The sequence below is a fragment of the Oncorhynchus gorbuscha genome, linkage group LG07, assembly GCF_021184085.1.
Source record: "Oncorhynchus gorbuscha isolate QuinsamMale2020 ecotype Even-year linkage group LG07, OgorEven_v1.0, whole genome shotgun sequence".
Classification (NCBI taxonomy): Eukaryota; Metazoa; Chordata; class Actinopteri; order Salmoniformes; family Salmonidae; genus Oncorhynchus; species Oncorhynchus gorbuscha.
The window spans coordinates 61,790,912-61,807,332 of NC_060179.1; the positions used below are offsets into that span (position 1 = coordinate 61,790,912).

General features: G+C 43.5%; 2 protein-coding genes across 6 annotated transcripts in view; one reads left to right on the plus strand and one right to left on the minus strand.

Annotated features, from left to right (window-relative positions):
• Positions 1-3,398, plus strand: part of mrtfba (myocardin related transcription factor Ba) — a 37,527-nt gene extending 34,129 nt beyond the window's left edge. For all 5 annotated transcript variants that reach the window (XM_046357079.1, XM_046357083.1, XM_046357084.1 and 2 more), the window contains one exon: positions 96-3,398. In XM_046357079.1, the coding sequence (XP_046213035.1) occupies positions 96-595 (500 nt within the window). In that variant the 3' untranslated portion in view covers positions 596-3,398. The remainder of the gene's footprint in view (positions 1-95) is intronic.
• A 1,417-nt stretch (positions 3,399-4,815) lies between these two features.
• Positions 4,816-15,833, minus strand: LOC124040167. The gene is made up of 5 exons (XM_046357085.1): positions 15,438-15,833; positions 7,291-7,443; positions 6,947-7,054; positions 6,646-6,796; positions 4,816-6,120 (listed from the first exon to the last, which is right to left on the minus strand). The coding sequence occupies exons 1-5, from the start codon at positions 15,727-15,729 to the stop codon at positions 6,012-6,014; spliced, it is 813 nt and encodes a 270-aa protein (XP_046213041.1). The 5' UTR covers positions 15,730-15,833; the 3' UTR covers positions 4,816-6,011.
• Between the last annotated feature and the right edge of the window lie 588 nt (positions 15,834-16,421).

The window sequence follows — 16,421 nt, forward strand, 5'->3', positions numbered from 1 at the left end:
GTGATAAGGTTGGCGTTTCTTTTTAGACTTCAGCCTGTGTTACAATACAGGTAAATAATCTTTGCTATCCTATTTCTGTCTCTTTTCTCCTCCAGAGATCACTCCATTCATCCAGCAGGACCTGCCTTCTCTAAGCACTAAGACTGTCCCTGTCACAGCCAACATCACTACCCTCCCTGTCAACACCGCCCTGTTCAGAACCCCTCCACAGATCCAGGTTGCTCCCCCTCCCACCCCTCCCTTCAACCCCCTGCCCCTCCCCAGCCTGTCCTCCGACAACCAGCTGGAGGCCTTCCTGGAGGGGACTCTGAACAACCTGTCCCCAACCACGGATCCCCGCACCCTGGGTCTGATCGAGGAGTTGCAGTCCCAGCTCCTGGATCAACCCTACTCCCCAATGGACACCTCAGAGCTGTCCTTCTGCGACTCCACGTCTCCCCCTTCCTCCCTCAACATGGGCTTGTCCGACACAGTCCTGGACAACATGGAGTGGCTGGATCTAACCATGCCGTCCGACCCCGCGGGGGGGCTCACACCCCTGGGGATTCCTTCAGACTTCCTGGATACACACGACCTGCAGCTGCACTGGGACTGAGGGAGAAGGGGATGGATGGAGTGAGGAAGGAAGGAAGGAAGAGGAGGAGTGGTGTAGGGATAGAGGGACTCAATGTAACAAATGCAGACTTGGTAAGTGAGGTTAGTCCTCCTTGTGTATTTAAAACATAGAAAATAAAATGTTTTGCCATCTAATAAGATTAGCCAGCTGGTGATCGGGGCAGTGGATGTTTAGTAGGAGTACTGGGACCAGATCCAAATGAACAAGGAGGCGGACGGTGTGTAAATATCCTGTAAATGTTAGCTGTTCCCTCAGCCCTGCTGGAGTTTTTATTGAATTGGGCAAAGCTTTCACTATACGACACCTGGCAGTCAGCCTTACGCTGTTCAGCTTTCCTTGCGGTGCACACGTGGATGTGTGAACTTCGCATGCGTTTCACATTGGTCATGCTACAGGGTCTGGATCTACAGCTCTGTGGAAGCATGCTGCTGTGCCATACAGTCAGTCTGAGAATGTGGTTTGTTTATTACAGATCTGCTGTGCACAAGCCACGACAAACAGCATAACTGACCCAAGTAAAACTGACAAGAGTGCAAGGCTGTTTTACACTGGTCTTTTTTTTTTGCGACATACCTATATTTGGTATTGCGACATACCTATATTTGGTATTGCGACATACCTATATTTGGTATTGCGACATACCTATATTTGGTATTGCGACATACCTATATTTGGTATTGCGACATACCTATATTTGGTATTGCGACATACCTATATTTGGTATTGCGACATATTGTTTTGGATGAGACTGTTTTTTCCTGAACAAAACAGACACTCTGGTCAGTTGGACTATTTAAGCAACTGACACTGAGAACAAAGACTCACTCCTATTGGATGAGGAGGAGTGGACTCCTCCCACTCTGAGCTATGCACTAAGGAGGCGGGCCTTACACCTGCACCTCACACAAGGAAATCTGAATCACAGATAAAGATTTTAATGAACCGTTTATTGAAAGAAATGTCGGTCCACGTTTTGGGTATCTTTTGTGTACTTTCAATTCAAGGATTCCAAGTTGATCCGTCTGAAAGAAAGTGGAGACTACATTTTTGGCAGCTTTCTCTTCTGAAAGACAACTGACGTATCAGTGGCAAGGGAACAATTATGCTATCACACAGGTACACTACATAGAGGTTCATGTGTATATACTTACTGTATGCTAGCCTGGTCCCAAGGCTGTTTGTGCTCTTGCCAACTCCATTGCTTATTGCCAAGCATGTTTGACATGACAATGAGTGACAAGAAGTTGGCATGATAGTCTGAGTGCCAGTTGTTTTGTATGCTACAAGTGTTTGTGACCTGTTTTAATGTGGCTGCATGACCTCTGGCAGAAAGGGGTGCTTTACTGTAATCTTCTCTGTCTGTCCTGAAATCTGTCTGTCAAATCTCTGCATTTGTCTCGGTTCTCTCGGCATTTGTCTCAGTCTCTCACTGTGTGTCTGTGGTTCTGTCTGAGAAGTGATGCATGATGTCTCTGTCTGCATGTGTGTCTGTGTGTGCCCTTTCTGTGTGTCTCTGTGTGCCCTTTCTGTGTGTCTCTGTGTTGTTGAACGTTTTAAACAATGTCTGATATCGGGCTATATTTGTCTCTGTCACGGAGTTGGCTGCAACTCACTTGAGTCGTCTTTATTTTTATGAAGTTGGACGTTCATAAGACAAATGAACAACTTTTTATAGGCTGAGTTTTAAAAAGGTTTGTCTCACAGAACAGCTTTGTATGACTGTTCCCTCTGTCCTGTTTGGTTTGTGTTATGTGGTAAAACGCACAGTAAACACCCACAGTGGTGTGACCAACAGAGTTAAACTAAAAGGGATGACATTAAGCTTCTGGTATTAGCTACCATTTTGTGGCTGAATTTGATGATGGTGTTTATGCGTATAATACTTTTTTATTTATTTGCGTTGTGTAGTTCTACCTGGCATATCATGTCAAACGACTTTAGTAGTATTCAGCATCTCAATCCAAATATTATTCTGAACAATATTGTATAGAACTAATACGGTTGTACTGTATAGCACTTTGGAATATCATGGCTTTATTTTGATGTTTGAACAATCATTCTTATCCAACAAGTCAAACACTAAGGATAACATATAGGCAGGTAATAATGCCAAATACTGTACACACTGTCTGTTACCATTAGGAACCAGATGCTTGTAACTGTGGTTTAGGGCTATCAAGGAATTATTTGTTTTTCAATTGTTGCCTAATAAGGCAGTTAAACATTGGTGAAAATCTATTGTTGCCACTTTTTTAAAATTGTATTGATCACATTTTTGTGTTCTAAAATCAATAGCTTTTTCTGTATATATGCAAGAGGAAGATTACTGTAAATTGTTTTTTTACCACCCATACCAGAAATATATGGCCAAATGCATCTATATACATGGGTATGCTGTAAAATATGACAGTTGGATTCTAAAACATTTAGATTCTGAATCATGTCAAACCTACTACTGTTAATAGGATGTTAGTGAAGCAATAAGGCTATATATCCTTACACTTACAGCACTGGTTCATTTGTGTTGTCGCTATCTCATAACAAGATGTCATCGTGTTGATCATTGCAAGCGGATATTGATTGATTTCGGCCTTACCTAATTCTGTGTCTTCTGTGTGGTACTGTCTCCCGTTCAACCCTGGTTCTTTGTCTGAAATGTAACTACACTGAACAAAAGTGTAAACGCAACATTTTCAAAGATTTTAGTTCATATAAGGAAATCAGTTAATTGAAATACATTCATTAGGCCCTACTCTATGGATTTCACATGACTGGGAATACAGATGTGTGTCTGTTGGTCACAGATACCTTAAAAAAAAGGTAGGGGTGTGGATCAGAAAACCAGTCAGTATCTGGTGTGACCACCATTTGCCTCAGGCAGTGTGCCACATCTCCTTCACATAGTTGATCAGGCTGTTGATTGTGGCATGTTGTCCCACTCCTCTGGATATTGGTGGGAACTGGAACATGCTGTCATACACATCGATCCATAGCATCCCAAAAATGCTCAATGGGTGACCTGTCTGAGTATGCAGGTTATGGAGAATCTGGGACATTTCCAGTTTCCAGAAATTGTGTACAGATCTTTCTGACAGGGGCTGTGTATTTTCATGCTGAAACATGAGGTGATGGTGGCGGATGAATGGCACGACAATGAGCCGCAGGATCTCTGTGCATTCAAATTGCCATCAATAAAATGCAATTGTGTTCGTTGTCCATAGCTTATGCCTGCCCATACCATAACCCACCGCCACCATGGGGCACTCCGTTCACAACGTTGACAACGGAAAACCTCTCACCCACACATCGGCCATCTACCCGGTACAGTTGAAACCGTGATTCAACCATGATTAGCACCAGTGGGAATCGAGGGTGCGACTTTGCCCACTGCAGTCTTTTGCGACGCCCAAACTGCAGTCAGGTCAAGACTCTGAGGGCCACGAGCATGCTGATGAGCTTTCCTGAGACCATTTATGACCTTTTGTTCAGAAATTATTCGGTTGTTCAGACCCGCAATTTCTTCAGCTGTCCTGTTGGCTGGTCTCAGATGGTTACGCAGGTGAAGAAGCCGGATGTGGAGGTCCTGGGCTGGCGTGGTTACACCTGGTCTAACCGGATGTGGAGGGTCCTGGGCTGGCGTGGTTACACCTGGTCTAACCGGATGTGGAGGTCCTGGGCTGGCGTGGTTACACCTGGTCTAACTGGATGTGGAGGTCCTGGGCTGGCGTGGTTACACCTGGTCTAACTGGATGTGGAGGTCCTGGGCTGGCGTGGTTACACCTGGTCTGTGCTTGTGAGGCTTGGTTGCCAAATTCTCTAAAACGACGTTTAGGCTGCTTATGGTAGAGAAATGAACGTTCCATTCTCTGACAACCACCCTGGTGGACATTCCAGCAGTCAGCATGCCAATTGCACGCTCCCTCAACTTGACTGCAAATTTCAGTGGACTTTTATTGTCCCCAGCTCAAGATGCACCTTGGTAATGATCATGCTGTTTAATCAGCTTCTTGATATGCCACACCTGTCAGGTGGCTGGATTATTTTGGCAAAGGAGAAATGCTCACTAACACATTTGAGAGAGGGAAGCTTTTTGTGGGTATGGAACATTTCTGGGATATTTTATTTCAGCTCATGAAACATGGGACCAACATTTTATATGTTGTGTTTTATATTTTTGTTCAGTGTACTAAGACCACACACACACACACACACACACACACACACACACACACACACACACACACACACACACACGTGCACTGTCAAGTCTGTCATCTGTACACCATACATACATTTTGCACATTGTGTACACACTTGTCATGCATATTTTTATACATGTGTAGCACATCCATTATCTATTTTGTAAATAATATGAAAACATATATGTACTGAATGCCTTTTGTGTCAATAAAATGTGGTGCATTGTGAAAGTCTCTCCTAACATCTGCGGCTGGAGGCCAGCGCTCACGTGAGGTTTGGTCCTGGGCTGCTGAGATTATTGTTAAAGTAAAGTTCTACTGTGAATATCTTTTGAAATTATGTTAAGCTGTCAAAAACAAACACAGCATCATACTCCGTTGTATAATTGTACTATATAAAAGTAATAAGCATTTTGAGGCATTATTAGATTTCATGTTCTGTAGTTCCACAAGATTAAACAAAACACTTGAAAGGAAAATAGAAAATTACAGTTCACAACATTTGCCAGGTTAATTCACTTATGTTGACCTTTGTCACTGTAAAGAAAGAGGGAAGTAGAATATACAGGCTATTGTTGCTTGCTGGTAAATGTTTGTCTTCATTTTCATAAATCCTAGGTGGTTGTGTGGTAAATGGCTTACTGTCAATGCATCACCTGCTTTCCCTTTTAACATTTGCATGACCAATGCGTTGATTAGGCTTCAATGATCATGTTCTCATACGGTCTCTGGTGAGTAGAAACATTTTCTCTCTTAGAATATACAAACATATGTTCTACAGATAATGAAGCAAGGAACGCTATATTCTTTCAGTATGTGTTGTTCCAGTCCATAATTTGTCAGAAAGTCTTCTCAGGTTCTGTTGGATTCTGCACCGTTGACAGAACCAAATGCTGTCACAGCTGGACACTGCTCGAGATTCATAGTGCTTTTTAGGATCATCCTCACAACTTTTTCAAGAAAGAAACTATCACCCCAACAAGTCAATCTCCATCCACTCAAACTGTGATCATAACACAGTACTGTACAGCATCTGCCACCAGGTGTCATTAGAGCTGTCCAGTCTCTCGCCTTCTAATGTCCCACAGTTCAGAGGGCCTAACGCCCATCCAACCTCTCCATTCACTGTCCCTCTCCATCCAACACCAGATAAACAGTAGCAGTGATATGGTATCTGTAGAAGTACCATTCTGTCTTCACATCCGTTCTGCGGTATAGATGTTGCTGTGACACTCAGGGCATCGATGTCTGACGTCCTTTAGGTTGTCCAAGCAGAAGGGGATGAGACAGCACCCAGCCACACACCTGGCAGAGGGGGTTTATACAGTATTATGAACTGGGTGGTTTGAGGTCTGAATGCTGATTTGGCTGAAAGCCATGGTATATCAGACCTTATACCACGGGTATGACAAAACATGCATTTTTACTGTTCTAATTATGTTGGTAAACAGTTTATAATAGCAATAAGGCATCTCGGGGTGGTGCAATATACCACGGCTAAGGGCTGTATCCATTTACTCTGCATCTTTGTGCATAAGAACAGCCCTTAGCCCTGGTATATTGGCCATATACCACAACCCCCCCCCAGGCCTTATTGCTTAATTAAGACAGACTAAAGTAAGAGCACATCTGGTTTCTGCTTATCTGGTTGTAAGATAAAGTTGCCCCTAGACTTTGATCTAAGGTTGGATGTTTTAGAGGAGTGCTGACCTATGGTCAGTTTAGCTTTTTATACAACAATGAATAAGACCACATGAACAGGGGGGAGCAGCTCCTAAATCATCACTCCTCTGTGACGTTTGATACTAGAACTTGTCTGACAGGACTCACCCTAACATGCTGGACACAAGGCATAGCATCCAGGCTGCCCCTCCTATTTTGCGATACGTTTCCGTGGTGATGACCTGCTCGCAGATAGGGCATTGGACGATCGCTGGGTCACTATTGAGCTTCTCCACCTCCACTATGTCCTCTGGGGCCTCTGGAGGAGAGGAGAAAACCGGCATTGTCGTTGCCATCTATGCTCACCTGGACATACTGTAGATGGAGAAATTACAAGTACTGTAGAGCTTGTCTCATCTATCTACTCTACCTAATTGTTCATCCTACCAATGCTCACACACACACATACCTGGCGCAGCAGGAGGTGTAGTCTGTGTATATAGTTTCATGTTCTCTGGTGTGTTACTCGGTAGGACATACACTCCTTGATAGGGGGCAATGAGTTCCTCTGTATAGTCTACAACAACAAAAAAGTGTGCTCAGTGATGAGGAAATAAAGTTATGAAACATCCTATTGACATCTATTCAAACATGAATAGAAAGCATAAATAAATAGTTTTTACAGACAGGACAAAGATCTCTGCTGCACTTTAGGCTCAAGCAAACAATCAAGCTTAAAATATCTAAGATAAGGCAGCTTGTTTCAAAATGTATTTGCTGTGTACAGGACTGGTATAGTGAGCAGGTGTCTACCTGACAATGGTTTGTGATCCGGTCCAATGTTGTTGTCTGTCTGTATCTGTAGTAGCTCCTGTTCTCTTTCCACCAGATCATGTAGCTCATGTTCTATGGCCTCCAGCTCTGTAGGCTCGGACTCCTCTGGGAAAGAGACTGTAGGGGACAGAGCTGGGCGACGGAGGGAGACAGAGGAAGATGTGGTTGAAAAGCTTTAGGATAGCTTCAGAACACAAGAAACCAACATTCAGTTCAGTTCCTCAATAAGTAGGGGAGACCGGGGTTGGTTGTCTCCCTGGGTTGGTGTTCACAGTGCTAGTTACTCACAATCTAAATGGCACTAATTTATATTTCAACCTGGACTCGGGTACACAACATAGTACATGTCTGGGACACTCCAATTAGTCTGTTTTATGTTTCGTATTAATTACGTTGATGTCCATCCATTTTGTATATGTTACGAATTACAATTTGTGCAACATTTTAAGAATTGCAATGCCTACAATATGTTACACATTTGCTAAACCTATGTTATGAATTCTAATATGTTGTCGCTAATTTTAGCGAGGTGGCTAAGGTTAGGGGAAGGGTTAGCTTATATGCAAAGTTGCAAATTAGCTAAAGCTGTCCGTGATGAGATTCAAACACGCAACCTTTGGGTTGCTAGACGTTCCAACCAACAACCCTACTTTAATATTTGCCTAAACTACCTTGTGTCTTATGTAACCAAACCAAATATAACATATCATACTAATTTGATTGCCCCGGATTGATGTTTACTATGTTACGTCTAGTCTGAGACCAGGCCTGCTATTTTGAAATTTAATATGTGAATTTCTTTGAAAGAACTAATCCACTCGGTCAATTCATGTCAGTATGAAGTGAGGAGAATGTATGTGTTTCTCATAGGTTAAAGTAATGTGTGCGTGTGTGCCACCTACACACCGTACACTATATATACAAAGTATGTGTACACCCCTTCAAATGAGTGGATATGCCACACCCGTTGCTGACAGGCATAGAAAATCGAGCACACAGCCATGCAATCTCCCGAGACAAACATTGGCAGTATAATGGTCTTACTGAAGAGCTCAGTGACTTTCAATGTGGCGCCATCATAGGATGACACCTTTCCAAGTCAGTTCATCAAATTTCTGTCCTGCTAGAGCTGCCTCTGTCAACTGTACGTGCTGTTGTTGTGAAAACATGGAAACGTCTAGGAGCAGCAACGGCTCAGCCGCGAAGTGGTAGGCCACACAAGCTCACAGAACGGGACCGCTGTGTGATGAAGCTCTTAGCGCATAGCAATCTCCTGGCCTCGGATGCAACAATCACTACCGAGTTCGAAACTGCCCCTGGAAGCAGTATCGGTGCAAGAACTGTTGGGAACTCCCATTGGGAGCTTCATGAAATGGGTTTCCTTGGCCAAGCAGCCGCACACAAAGGTAAGATCACCATGCGCAATGCCAAGCGTCAGCTGGAGAGGTGTATAGCTCGCTGCCATTGGACTCTGGAGCAGTGGAAATACATTCTCTGGGGTGACGAATCACGCTTCTCCATCTGACAAATGAATCTGTGTTTGGCGGATAGCAGAGAACGCTACCTGCCCCAATGCATAGTGCCAACTGTAAAGTTTGGTGGAGGAGGAATAATGGTCTGGGGCGGTTTTTCATGGTTTGGTCTAGGCTCCTTAGTTCCAGTGAAGGGAAATCTTAACGCTACAACATGCAATTCTGTGCTTACAACTTTGTGGCAACAATTTGGGGAAAGCCCTTTCCTGTTTCAGCATTACAATGCCCCTGTGCACAAAGCGAGGTCCATACAGAAATGGTTTGTCGAGATCGGTGTGGAAGAACTTGACTAGCCTGCACAGAGCCCTATTCTCAGCCCCATCGAACACCTTTCGGATGAATTGGAACACTGTTTTGGTCACTTTTGAATGCTGGCGGTGCTTTCACTCTAGTGGTAGCATGAGACCGAGTCTACAACCCACACAAGTGGCTCAGGTAGTGCAGCTCATCCAGGATGGCACATCAATGCGAGATGTGGCAAGAAGGTTTGCTGGGTCTGTCAGCATAGTGTCCAGAGCAGGGAGGCGGTACTAGGAGACAGGCCAGTATATCAGGAGACGTGGAGGAGGCCGTAGGAGGGCAACAACCCAGCAGCAGGATCGCTACCTCCGCCTTTGTGCAAGGAGGAGCACTGCCCGCAAAATGACCTCCAGCAGGCCACAAATGTGCATGTGTCTGTTCAAATGGTCAGAAACAGACTCCATGAGGGTGGTATGAGGGCCCGGCGTCCACAGGTGGGGGTTGTGCTTACAGCCCAACACCGTGCAGGACGTTTGGCATTTGCCAGAGAACACCAAGATTGGCAAATTCGCCACTGGCGCCCTGTGCTCTTCACAGATGAAAGCAGGTTCACACTGAGCACATGTGACAGACGTGACAGTCTGGAGACGCCGTGGAGAACGTTCTGCTGTATGCAACATCCTCCAGCATGACCGGTTTGGCGGTGGGTCAGTCATGGTGTGGGGTGGCATTTCTTTGGGGGGCAGCACAGCCCTCCATGTGCTCGCCAGAGGTAGCCTGACTGCCATTAGGTTCTGAGATGAGATCCTCAGACCCCTTGTGAGACCATATGCTGGTGTGGTTGGCCCTGGATTCCTCATAATGCAAGACAATGCTAGACCTCATGTGGCTGGAGTGTGTCAGCAGTTCCTGCAAGAGGAAGTCATTGATGCTATGGACTGGCCCGCCCGTTCCCCAGACCTGAATCCAATTGAGCACATCTGGGACATCATGTCTCGCTCCACAGACTGTCCAGGAGTTGGAGGATGCTTTAGTCCAGGTCTTGGAGGAGATCCCTCAGGAGACCATCCGCCACCTCACCAGGAGCATGCCCATGCCCAGGAGCATGCCCACACGACTGAGCCTCATTTTGACTTGTTTTAAGGACATTACATCAAAGTTGGATCAGCCTGTAGTGTGGTTTTCCACTTTAATTGTGTGTGACTCCAAATCCAGACCTCCATGGGTTGATAAATTTGATTTCCATTGATTAATTTTTGGGTGATTTTGTTGTCAGCACATTCAACTATGTAAAGAAGAAAATTATTTAATAAGAATATTTCATTCATTCAGATCTAGGATGTTATTTTCGTGTTACCTTTATTTTTTTGAGCAGTGTATATGTAATATATATCACACATATAGTGTGTCTCTGTGATATAGATGTGTGTGATATACAGTTGAAGTCAGAAGTTTACATACACCTTAGCCAAATGCATTTAAACTCAGTTTTTCACAATTCCTGACATGTAATCCTAGTAAAAATTCCCTGTCTTAGGTCAGTTATGCTCAGCACTTTATTTTAAGAATGTGAAATGTCAGAATAATAAGTGATTTATTTCAGCTTTTATTTCTTTCATTACATTCTCAGTGGGTCAGAAGTTTACATACACTCAATTAAATTGTTTAACTTGGGTCAAATGTTTCGGTTAGCCTTCCACAAGCTTCCCACAATAGGTTTGGGGCTTGGCTTTGTGATGGCCACTCCAATAGCTTGACTTTGTTGTCCTTAAGCCATTTTGCTACAACTTTGGAAGTATGCGTGGGGTCATTGTCTATTTGGAAGATCCATTTGTGACTAAGCTTTAACTTCCTGGCTGATGTCTTAAGATGCTGCTTCAATATAGCCACGTCATTTTCCTTCCTCCTGATGGTGCCATCTGTTATGAAGTGCACCAGTCCCTCTTGCAGCAAAGCACCCCAGAAGCTTTGCTATCAGAAGCTTCTAAAGTCATGACATCATTTTCTGGAATTTAAGCTATATAAAAGCACAGTCAACTTAGTGTTATTAACAAGAAATTTGTGGAGTGGTTGAAAAACGAGTTTCAATGACTATAACCTAAATGTATGTACACTTCGTGTGTGTGTGTGTGTGTGTGTGTGTGTGTGTGTATACAGTGCCTTGCGAAAGTATTTGGCCCCCTTGAACATTGCGACCTTTTGCCACATTTCAGGCTTCAAACATAAAGATATAAAACTGTATTTTTTTGTGAAGAATCAACAACAAGTGGGACACAATCATGAAGTGGAACGACATTTATTGGATATTTCAAACTTTTTTAACAAATCAAAAACTGAAAAATTGGGCGTGCAAAATTATTCAGCCCCTTTACTTTCAGTGCAGCAAACTCTCTCCAGAAGTTCAGTGAGGATCTCTGAATGATCCAATGTTGACCTAAATGACTAATGATGATAAATACAATCCAACTGTGTGTAATCAAGTCTCCGTATAAATGCACCTGCACTGTGATAGTCTCAGAGGTCCGTTAAAAGCGCAGAGAGCATCATGAAGAACAAGGCACACACCAGGCAGGTCCGAGATACTGTTGTGAAGAAGTTTAAAGCCGGATTTGGATACAAAATATTTCCCAAGCTTTAAACATTCCAAGGAGCACTGTGCAAGCGATAATATTGAAATGGAAGGAGTATCAGACCACTGCAAATCTACCAAGACCTGGCCGTCCCTCTAAACTTTCAGCTCATACAAGGAGAAGACTGATCAGAGATGCAGCCAAGAGGCCCATGATCACTCTGGATGAACTGCAGAGATCTACAGCTGAGGTGGGAGACTCTGTCCATAGGACAACAATCAGTCGTATATTGCACAAATCTGGCCTTTAACATCCCCACTGTCAAACATGGTGGTGGCAGCATCATGGTTTGGGCCTGCTTTTCTTCAGCAGGGACAGGGAAGATGGTTCAAATTGATGGGAAGATGGATGGAGCCAAATACAGGACCATTCTGGAAGAGAACCTGATGGAGTCTGCAAAAGACCTGAGACTGGGATGGAGATTTGTCTTCCAACAAGACAATGATCCAAAACATAAAGCAAAATCTACAATTGAATGGTTGAAAAATAAACATATCCAGGTGTTAGAATGGCCAAGTCAAAGTCCAGACCTGAATCCAATCGAGAATCTGTGGAAAGAACTGAAAACTGCTGTTCACAAATGCTCTCCATCCAACCTCACTGAGCTCGAGCTGTTTTGTAAGGAGGAATGGGAAAAAATTTCAGTCTCTCGATGTGCAAAACTGATAGAGACATACCCCAAGCGACTTACAGCTGTAATCGCAGCAAAAGGTGGCGCTACAAAGTTATTAACTTAAGGGGGCTGAATAATTTTTGCACGCCCAATTTTTTTGTTTTTGATTTGTTAAAGTTTGAAATATCCAATAAATGTCGTTCCACTTCATGATTGTGTCCCACTTGTTGTTGATTCTTCACAAAAAAATACAGTTTTATATCTCTATGTTTGAAGCCTGAAATGTGGCAAAAGGACGCAAAGTTCAAGGGGGCCGAATACTTTCGCAAGGCACTGTGTATATATATATACACACACACACACACAACTGTTCCAAAGTTTGGGGTCACTTAGAAACGTCCTTGTTTTTTAAAGAAAAGCACACTTTGTCCATTTTAAAATAACATCAAATTGATCAGAAATACACTGTAGACATTGTTAATGTTGTACATTACTGTTGTAGCTGGAAATGGCTGATTTTAAAATAAAATAAAGTTTAAAAATGGAATATCTACATAGGCATACAGAGGCCCATCAACAAGCATCACTCCTGTGTTCCTATTATTTCCCACCTTTATTTAACCAGGTAGGCTCGTTGAGAACAAGTTCTCATTTACAACTGCGACCTGGCCAAGATAAAGCATAGCAGTATGAACAGACAACACAGAGTTACACATGGAGTAAACAGTTAACAAGTCAATAACACAGTAGGAAAAAAGGGGAGTCTATATACATTGTGTGCAAAAGGCATGAGGAGGTAGGCGAATAATTACAATTTTGCAGATTAACACTGGAGTGATAAATGATCAGATGGTCATGTACAGGTAGAGATATTGGTGTGTAAAAGAGCAGAAAAGTAAATAAATAAAAACAGTATGGGGATGAGGTAGGTAAATTGGGAGGGCTATTTACCGATGGACTATGTACAGCTGCAGCGATCAGTTAGCTGCTCAGATAGCAGATGTTTGAAGTTGGTGAGGGAGATAAAAGTCTCCAACTTCAGTGATTTTTTGCAATCGCCTTTCGTTCTCTGCTGCCTGTGACTGGAACGAAAGGCGGCCAAATGAGGTGTTGGCTTTAGGGATGATCAGTGAGATACACCTGCTGGAGCGCGTGCTACGGATGGGTGTTGCCATCGTGACCAGTGAACTGAGATAATGCGGAGCTTTACCTAGCATGGACTTATAGATGACCTGGAGCCAGTGGGTCTGGCGACGAATATGTAGCGAGGGCCAGCCGACTAGAGCATACAAGTTCGCGTGGTGGGTGGTATAAGGTGCTTTAGTGACAAAACGGATGGCACTGTGATAAACTGCATCCAGTTTGCTGAGAAGAGTGTTGGAAGCAATTTTGTAGATGACATCGCCGAAGTCGAGGATCGGTAGGATAGTCAGTTTTACTAGGGTAAGTTTGGCGGCGTGAGTGAAGGAGGCTTTGTTGCGGAATAGAAAGCCGCCCCTTATTTTGATTTTCGATTGGAGATGTTTGATATGAGTCTGGAAGTAGAGTTTACAGTCTAGCCAGAGACCTAGGTACTTATAGATGTCCACATATTCAAGGTCGGAACCATCCAGGGTGGTGATGCTGGTCAGGCGTGCGGGTGCAGGCAGCGAACGGTTGAAAAGCATGCATTTGGTTTTACTTGCGTTTAAGAGCAGTTGGAGGCCACGGAAGGAGTGTTGTATGGCATTGAAGCTCGTTTGGAGGTTAGATAGCACAGTGTCCAAGGACGGGCCGGAAGTATATAGAATGGTGTCGTCTGCGTAGAGGTGGATCAGGGAATCGCCCGCAGCAAGAGCAACATCATTGATATATACAGAGAAAAGAGTCGGCCCGAGGATTGAACCCTATGGCACCCCCATAGAGACTGCCAGAGTACCGGACAGCATGCCCTCCGATTTGACACACTGAACTCTGTCTGCAAAGTAATTGGTGAACCAGGCAAGGCAGTCATCCGAAAAACCGAGGCTACTGAGTCTGCCGATAAGAAGGCACGTTGTGTTAGTTAATCTAAGTTTATTATTTTAAAGGGCTAATTGATCATTAGAAAACCCTTTTGCAATTATGTTAGCACAGCTGGAAACTGTTCTGATTAAAGAAGCAATAAAACTGGCCTTCTTTTAGACTGGTTGAGTATCTGGAGCATCAGCATTTGTGGGTTCAATTACAGGCTCAAAATGTCCAGAAACAAATAACTTTCTTCTGAAATGTGTCAGTCTATTCCTGTTCTGAGAAATGAAGGCTAATCAAGAAACTGAAGATCTCGTACAACGCTGTGTACTACTCCCTTCACAGAACAGCGCAAACGGGCTCCAACCAGAATAGAAAGAGGAGTGCACAACTGAGTAGAAGGACAGTTGAGCTCAGTCTATGTTGGATTAAGATGGGAGGATAAAACAGGTCCCCTCAAATCAATATCCAATCCAATTTTATTAGTCACATTCACCGAATACAACCAATACCTTACAGTGAAATGCTTATTTACGAGCCCCTAACCAACAATGCAGTTTCAAAACAATACAGATAAGAATAAGAGATTAAAGTAACAAGTAATTAAAGAGCAGCAGGGAAATAACAATAGCGAGACTTTGTGTAGCTCAGTTGGTAGAGCATGGCGCTTGTAACGCCAGGGTAGTGGGTTCGATCCCCGGGACCACCCATACGTAGAATGTATGCACACATGACTGTAAGTCGCTTTGGATAAAAGCGTCTGCTAAATGGCATATATTATTATATTATTATTATTATTATTATTATTATTATATTATTATTATTACTGATACAGAGTAAATGTGCAGGGGCACTGATTATTTGAGGTAGTATGTACATGTAGGTAGAGATATTAAAGTGACTATGCATTTCAACCCAAGACCTTGATCTTTTTCCTAATATTGAAAATGGTCTTGTGTAAAATATACTGGTCCTGAGAAATACATATGAGTAAAAAGTCTGACAACCAACCCTGGTTTCCTGGTATGGCTATTATGTTTGTGTATGCACACGTGTGTGCTATCTGTCTGTTTGATTCCCCCATAGCCCCACTCGTATGATTGTCTTGACCAGACCACTCACCTTCCCTATCTTTTCTCTTATTTCTGAACTGCTGCATCTTCAGCAGCATGATCCGCCGGTTGTGGAGCAGCTGCCTCCGGAAGGTGATGAAGGCCAGCTGAGAGTACACCCTACCCAGATCAGCAGAGACCTGGTTGGGCTCGGAGGAGACGCTCACAGCCTCTATGGAGAGCTGCGCTGAGTCTTCAGAGATTGTCTCTACCTGCTCTGTGTCAGGCTGCAGGTCTACCCCTGATCCAGCTGATGAAGGGAACTCTGGGTCCTGAGCAGAAAAACTCTCCTCCATTTCCATTCTAGTTTCAGTGTTGCTCCATTGATTAAGAAGAGAATGCTTAGAAGCTCTAAGATGGAAAAAGACCTAAGGTTCTTCAAGCTAACATGTTGAATGGACCTCTATTCAATGCCACCCAGTGGGAGAAAAAAACCCAGCTATCAGCTTATGAAGGGCAAAACATAGGTTTTCATGCATTTGCATGTTTTATTACTCATGATGACACAAACCATTCCAGGGAAGATGGTGGATGGGCACCTGTTTTGAATAGCCGCATGCACACAACCAAATGAGACTAGCGTTGGCACAGAAACCACTTTATGTCACCACATTTTTGGGGTGACGTTAATCTTGCTGAACTTACAATTTCATTTACATTTTTTAAGTCACTCCAACCGAGTTGGGCGGAAATTTGACGAACTGACTTGTTGAAAAGGTGGCATCCTATGACGGTGCCACATTGAAAGTCACTGACAATGTTTGTCTACGGAGATTGCATGGTTGTGTGCTCGATTTTATACACCTCTCAACAACTGGTATGGCTGAAATAGCCGAATCCATTAATTTGGAGTGTCCACATACATTTGTGTGTGTGTGTGAATATACAGTGCCTTGCGAAAGTATTCGGCCCCCTTGAACTTTGCAACCTTTTGCCACATTTCAGGCTTCAAACATAAAGATATAAAACTGTATTTTTTTGTGAAGAATCAACA